Source organism: Lactuca saligna, chromosome 3, assembly GCF_052625555.1.
Source record: "Lactuca saligna cultivar CGN05327 chromosome 3, ASM5262555v1, whole genome shotgun sequence".
In the NCBI taxonomy this organism is placed as follows: Eukaryota; Viridiplantae; Streptophyta; class Magnoliopsida; order Asterales; family Asteraceae; genus Lactuca; species Lactuca saligna.
The window spans coordinates 120,756,267-120,764,154 of NC_136419.1; the positions used below are offsets into that span (position 1 = coordinate 120,756,267).

Genomic DNA, 7,888 nt, shown 5'->3' on the forward strand with positions numbered 1-7,888 from the left:
TGGTATTTTTGAATAAATGTTTTTTCTATATGTCATTTTCTTATTGTTTATCTTTTTTTAATTAACACATCATATTTACACCTCAATTAATAATTGATTTATTTGAAAATAACCATTAAATTACAATATTACAACTTATATACTATTGAATATGTTTCCTTTTAAATTTTAAATTTCAATTTTAAATAAATTTTTATTTAAACTTTCATATTTAATTTTTTTTTATCCAACCCGTATAACATACGGATGTCACAACTAATTTGTTATTATATTAATAACTATTGTACTAGTGAAAAATACGGACTCTAATCCATTATTTCCAATAGTTAATATCCCGCTTCTATTTCTTGTTGACGCTTATACATGCTAGTGACAATAAAAACCACCATTCACAAAATTCTTCCCAAATTATTCCCAAATCCATGCAACTTTAGTTTTCAGTTTCTTTGTCCTGAAATGTTTTTTGAACTCTTTGATTTTTTATTAGTATCATCCGTTTACTTATTGAACTCACAGTCATAGATGAAACAAAATGACTTATATAGAATCACCATCTACATTCATATTTAAATTAGCAGGACAAATTAGATATATCTTTAGCTCATATATAACTAGTCAATATCTAATATCACATATGCATGGCTTTTTTCCACAATGTAAACCAACTCTTCCGTAATCTTTAATTCAAGTTGATTTAATAAGGATGCGTTTAACTCTTGACAAGAGTTAACTATATCTACGAACCATTTATAAATCCGTTTTTATAGAAATTAACATTTCCCTTTCTTTATCGTTATCACGCATAGAAATTAACATTTCCCTTTCTTTATCGTTATCACGCAGCCTAAATTGATAAGATAATAAATTGTTCAAACCTGAAAAATTAAAACACATTTACACCATATCTACACACCATGAAATATTAAACCTAAAGTTGTAAAAACCAACACATTTAACATTATATTTCATTCCCTTTTTCATCAAATTACAAGTCTAATAAGGAAATGAATGTGTTCTACATTTGGGCAAAACTAAGCCACGACCAAGAATTCTTGTATCTATGGCAATTTGCCCATTCTACTACTACTCTACCCATTAGGTGTCCCCCCCTAAATCAACCATTTGTGCTTCCAACAACTTGCTCCATTTGCCCACACAAAATTGTACCCATTATACCCTTCAACTTGTCTTATCCCAATTCAAGAATGGGCCATTTCCACTTGATATACATACATACATAGAATCTTCATCTTTTGCCCAACTTTCTCGATATGTACTTTACGCTTAAACAACAGTACAAAATACTGTCATCAAGTGCACATGGTGAACTCATCAACTCTTCTCACATCTGGAAGGGCTTGGGTGTGTACATGAACATGTCTTGTAAAGGGGAGAGTTGATAGTCATTGTAATATTGCGATGGTGTAGGGGTAAAAGCGTCATCTTGAAACGGGTCTATGTAATTGAATTGGAAATCATTTCTTCTTTTTGGGTCACTTTCTACCTCCCTTTCGTGTTCAGGGCTTGAATCCGTATGTAAAGTTGGAATCGATTCGGATGTGTCAAAGTGAAATACGTCGTTCGTTACGTGATGGAGTACGGTTGTCGACGGTGGTTGTAGCGGTGGTGGAGTAGGGGTATACGGTGTAATTTTGGGCTTCGTTTCCACTTCCATGTCGGAAAATTGATTATCGTTCACATAGTGCTTTTCGAGAGTACCTTTCTTGTTGTAGATTCGACATAGTACCCAATCATCTAACTGCAAAATGCAAAAAGAGGATCAGAATTTGATAAGTTTACTTTTTCGAGAAAAGTTACTAATTTTTTTGGAGTTTTTGGAGTTGATTATAATTTATACCCTGAGATTGTTGTTTCGTTTTCCGGCGGAGCGATCGACGTTGGCGAGACGATATTCGTGCATTATCCAATTGGTTTTCACGCCTCTGGGAGCTTTTCCGGCGTAGAACACCAACGCTTTCTTGATCCCAACCGGCTTCGGTTTTCCGATTGGTTTATCGGCTCCGGTGGCCTTCCAATAACCAGTTCCGGCGGCTCTATTGGGACGTGATCCGTTGGGATATTTCCTGTCTCTAGGTGAGAAGAAGTACCACTCCTTTTCTCCATACAAAGCCATATCTGTCGAAATCAATCCATAAACAAAAACGAATCCTCCATCAGATCCAAATCGCGAAAACAAACATCCATGATCGAAAGATGAATGAAGGACAAGGAGAATTTAAATTAAGTTACCAGGAAGCTGCCATGGATCGAACTTATACAGATCAATCTCTGCTATAATCGGAACATAAATCGGTTGAGATGCGCATTTTCGACATAGGTAATGCATAACCAGTTCGTCGTCCGTCGGATGGAATCTGAACCCCGGTGGCAACTCCAAATTATCGCAAGTCATTCTCTCACGAGATCTTTCACAGAATGATTTATCAGTAAACAGTAATCACTTCTTCTAAACCTCAATTGGTCTTCCTTTTTTCTTCAAATCTCCTGCTTCTGGTTCTGGTTCTGGTTCTCCTTCTTCTTCTTCAGCAGCAATATGATTAACAACCGAGAGAGATATATATAAACACGGAGGGGAGCACGTGGAGGATTGAATCTGGAACAACTTGAAAACGTGGCTTCGTGGAACGAGCATGAGAGAGAGAGAGAGAGAGAGAGAGAGAGAGAGAGAGAGAGTTGCTTGGATAAGAAGGCTTTGATTCGAGGTTGTTCCTGGGGTATTGAGAAACTGAGTATTGACCGCAGCCCTGAATTTCTTTCGCTTTCTGTGCAAACTGTAAAACAACAAAAAGTGTGCGAGGGGTGGATTGTGCGAATGAGGAGGTGACGCGTAGGTGGTTGGGCCCATCGACGGTGAGGGACGATGGTGTCACTGCGTTCGTCATGTAGTTTGGACGGATCCGGTGAGAGAGAAAAGTCGGCTGACACGAAGAGAGAATGGATAGGTGTCACTTTGACTCGTGTCTTGTTTTCGTCATCAACGAAGGTGGGTGCATTCATTCAAGTTCCAATAATTAGATATATTTTCTTTTGGTTTCATATTAGATCCCATCCTCTTCAAATCATTGGATATTTTTTGTTAAAATATTTTATATGCGTGTGAATCAAGATTTATATCATAATCTTAGAATCCGACTAACGATTACGATACTATGATCTTAACTTGATCCAATGTTATCATTTTAGTCTAAAATTCTATACCATACATGTGAGTCTAAAAAATTTGCTTTCACAATTTGAAATCAAGCATTGTAGCAAGAGGAAAAAAAAAGTCTCATTGAATATGTTATTTTATCCATTTATTTTGAATTAAATGTTACTCATACTATTATCTTTTAGCAAAATTATATAAGTAGTGTTAACAAAATGATCAACTTCAATCTTTATAATGAATTTTTAACATAGATGGTTTATGTTATTTTAAAATCTTACAAAAACGGTATATTTGGCTAAAAATGTTCAATTTTTCAATTAAATCTTATGTGAAATGTTACATTTGCCCTTCTTGCCATATAGACCATTTATGTAATTTTTTTATTTTTTTTATTTAATTTATTTATACTATATTTTTTAATTTAGATTTTTTTTTGACGTTTTGTTCGAATATATTGTTTAATATAATTCTTTTTTACATTTTTTCGGTTATATTTTTTGATATTTTGTTCGAATAATTTTTTCTAGTTTTTTTATCGTTTTGTTCAAATACATTTATTGAATTTTATGTTTGATGTTTGCTTCAAATATTTTTTTAAACTCAACATTTTTTATGTTTTTTTACATTTGTTTGTTTATACTTATCGGTTTCATGGTCACTATAAGTATAATTCATAATTTAATTCAAATGTTATTTTTTTCTTTGAATATGGATAAGGTTATATAATTATTAATTTTTTAATTCATATATTTAACTACATAACAGATATAAGGTTGTATAATTATTATTTTTATAAAGTTCTTAAAAAATATTTTTTGTAAAAACAATATAAATTTTTTTATTAAACATGAAATTATTAATATATATAGGCTAATTTGAATTCTAAACAGGTGTCAAGTTAAACATAGGTTAATCTGAAGTTGTATAACTCGAAAATGAATGTTATGTCTAAAAACAAAAAATAACTCATAAACATTACAATTAAGTTCAATTTGAAATGATATGGTCGATTTCGGCAAAGTTGTGAGGCGGGCACGTCAAAAAGTTTCATGGGACCTCTAAATCGTGGGGCTTGGATCCCATATAGGGGATATTTGTCAAGAAAAACTCGGGGTGGGTGGGGCAAGGTTATCTTCTGTTTTAATTTTGGGGGTGAGGACAGGGTGGTCGGGCCACTCTTGAACCCTCCATGTGGACCCCGTTAATATATTATATATATTATATATATTATTTATATAAACCAATAAACAATATCAATAATTTTGAACTTCCAAAATTCAACAAAAAATCATGTTTTTAAGTTGTTAATATAACGTTTTTGAGATGTGATAACATTTTTGTTTTTAACATATAAAATTTTGTTATAAATAACTATTTTTAACACAAAAAATAGCTTCTTTAATCCAAAAAACAATTTCTTTTAATCCAATAAAAAAATCCCAAAATCATTTGGGGCGGGGTGTAACATCCCATTTTCACAACCAAAATTTTCCATTTTATTTAAGTAGAGCTTACCATTTATAAATTCATTTTAAAGAAAACCGTTTAATCCAAATACATTTATTAAAACCGAAGTAATATTAACGTGCGGAATTTTCATTGTTGTTGATGAATGTATACAGTCACGCATTTGTCTTCCCATGACGACCAATGATACCTGAAACAATAAACAATTGAGTAAGCACAAAGTTTAGTTAGTTTTCCCCAAAAGACCCCATACTTTAAACATACAAGCATGCATCGGTTACACTCAGCCTTCGAGCTGGAATACCTAGAGTTTGTTGGCCTACTACCTCAACCCAACCACTCTTCCGGAGCCTTCGTGCCTATGGCTTATAGCCGACCTGCACAGGGTATCTTGGCCTACAACACAAAGTAGGACCACCTTAACGTACTAGTCCTCTCACAACACATAATACATGCAAATAGAAATCATACAGCTCAGTACCGTCTACTAGTCCTCTCACAGCACACAGTCCCACTACTAGCTAACCTCCATGAAATCCATAACCATAAATAAGTAGAGGTGAGATAGCCACCCGAACCTTGGTACAAGGTCTTCCTGCTACGAGGTTCCACTCTTTCCCACTTGAAATATGCTAGAATCTGACAACTTCACAATCCTTTGATACCCAGACTAACTTGAACTCCACCACTTGATCTAAACCACTGATATCAAAATACACAGAAGAATCTGAACCCACACAACATTCATAAATCCCAATACATATACAATCCAATGACAAAGATAATTAATCCATTCATAACAATAAATCAATTTCAAATGAGCTAAGATAATTCCATTCAACTGATCATCCAAGATTACAACTAAACTTCGAAATATAAGTAGAACACACAGATGAATACCATCACTACAATAATTGATTAAATAGAAGAACTGATAACTCAAGCATCGTCCCCCGAAACTCCCGTTGTCCCATGACGACCGTCGAGTAACCGCCAAGCTAGGGGTGTAGGATCCAACACCTCACCAAAACCAAGAAAGGGACAACGAGCTCTGATGTGGCCCTTTTGGCCGCAATAGAAACAAACATGCAAACTCCGCCTGCAATCCCTACCAAAATGACCTTCCTCACCACATCTGTGACATACAAAAGATCGGTACCTCCCCTCGGCTGATCCTGAATTCTAGCTGATGGATATGAACCGCTTTTTTATAGGCTGGGACTGAACCGAAGCCTGGCGTTTCTCCTTCATGTAGGTATCTATCTCAATATCTCGCCTCCTCACGACATCCTGAAGCTCGGCGAGGGTATTGCATTGCTGGGTAGACACAAATTGCCAAATATCCATCTTGACCATGCTAAAATACAGAGTCATCTGGGCCTAATCCGAAGCAGTGAGCTCAGGTCAGAATAAAGCCCTCTCATTGAACATCTTGGTGATCTTTGCCACCGACTCAGTTATCTGTCTCAGATCCAAATACTCTTGAGCCAATCGCTCTCGCTCCGTAAGATGAATACACTCTGCTCAGAAACATGTCTAGAAACTTCTCCCAAGTTACTGCAGCTCGCTCAGCCTGCGAAAACCCTGGGTCACAAACTCCCACCAATCTTTCACACCCCAGGGAAAAATATTGAGCACAAAATTCACCTTTTAGCCCTCGGGACATAAACACGTGAAGAAATAACCATCCACATCATAAATCCATCTCGAAGCCATTATCGGGTTCATGTTTTGTCTTAACTTTAGAGGTTTCGTATAACTGAAATCTCGGTACTGCATTGCTCTGCTTCCCTGAGGTCCTATAACGGTAACGGCTACTATCGCTGCGGCAATAGCTACCTGCAGAACGACGGCATAGCATCGGTCAAACTCCTCGATCAACGCGGTCTTGACTGACCGAAATAGCTTTAAAATCGCCTCCCTAATTACATCTACCACCTCAGCAGCAATGATCCCGCATATCTCCTCCTTACTCATACCTGCTCTCCTGGTGCCACCAACACCTAATCATGAACCTCCAAAAGCCCGATTCGTTTATGCTTTGTTTTAAAATCAGAGTAATCTTTTAAAGAAAACAGTTGTGGAATTTGTTCTCAAAACAAAATGTGATAAGAATTTATCAAAGCGTTTCTTTAAAGAAATGTATTTTCATTAAATAACAAAATCTCGGGACGTCATATTCCAATACATACCAAAAGCATAAACAGTATAACTACTGATCTATAATCCAAAATCTCTCGTCAAGTCCACCAACTTATACTCTTGTGCCATTACCTGTAATGCAAAGAAAACTGAGTGGTTCAGGCTTGAGAGCCTAGTGAGCATATAGGGTTTTCAACCCACAATGTTATATTATATTATATTATATATATATATATATATATATATATATATATATATATATATATATTAGAACTCACAAACATATACAATTTCACTATATACAAGCAACTCTTATCCCACCCCATCGATCCTCACAACAACATGATCTAAACTCTCGTATCTAAAACTAACCTTTTCACCTGATCCATACTCACGGATCTAAAACTAACCTTTTACCCTGATCCATACTCCCGGATCTAAAACTACCTGATCCATACTCAAGGATCTAAAACCAACATTTTTCCCTGATCCATACTCACGGATCTAAAACTAACCTTTTCCCCTAATCCATACTCCCGGATCAATAATTTTACCCAATCCATACTCCCGGAATAGGGACAATTAACTATACCTTATGTTGGATATTATTCCTTTTATATATCAGCTCAGATACCGATTTGTTGGAAATATAACAATCTGATCACCACAACAAAAGGCTTGGTTACCAGTTACTGTGTGATAGATATATTAGTTTAAGATATAAGATATATATATATATATATATATATATATATATATATATATATATATATATATATAACGAATAATAATTGCGGAATAAGTATAAATATGAAAGCTGTAAATGACTGAAAGCTATAATAATATAAATGACTGTATTTAAATGACGTAAAGCTATAAATAATATAAATGACTGTATTTAAATGACATAAAGCTATAAACAATATAAATGACTATATTTAAATGACATAAAGCTATAATAAAGTATATAAATATATATCAAGTAGGTTCGTCAATAAATTGACTGAACTGGACTCATGGAGTGACTGGTCGATATTTTTTCTTTGAATGGACTGGTCGATATTGGGACTCTTGGAGTGACTGGTCGATATTTGTTCTTTGAATGGA

At 34.8% G+C, this 7,888-nt stretch overlaps 1 protein-coding gene across 1 annotated transcript; it reads right to left on the minus strand.

Annotated features, from left to right (window-relative positions):
- Window positions 1-934: 934 nt before the first annotated feature.
- On the minus strand, window positions 935-2,745 carry LOC145037182 (NAC domain-containing protein 2-like). Its single transcript, XM_078985776.1, has 3 exons — window positions 2,251-2,745; window positions 1,859-2,136; window positions 935-1,759 (listed from the first exon to the last, which is right to left on the minus strand). The coding sequence occupies exons 1-3, from the start codon at window positions 2,411-2,413 to the stop codon at window positions 1,343-1,345; spliced, it is 858 nt and encodes a 285-aa protein (XP_078841902.1). The 5' UTR covers window positions 2,414-2,745; the 3' UTR covers window positions 935-1,342.
- Window positions 2,746-7,888: the final 5,143 nt, after the last annotated feature.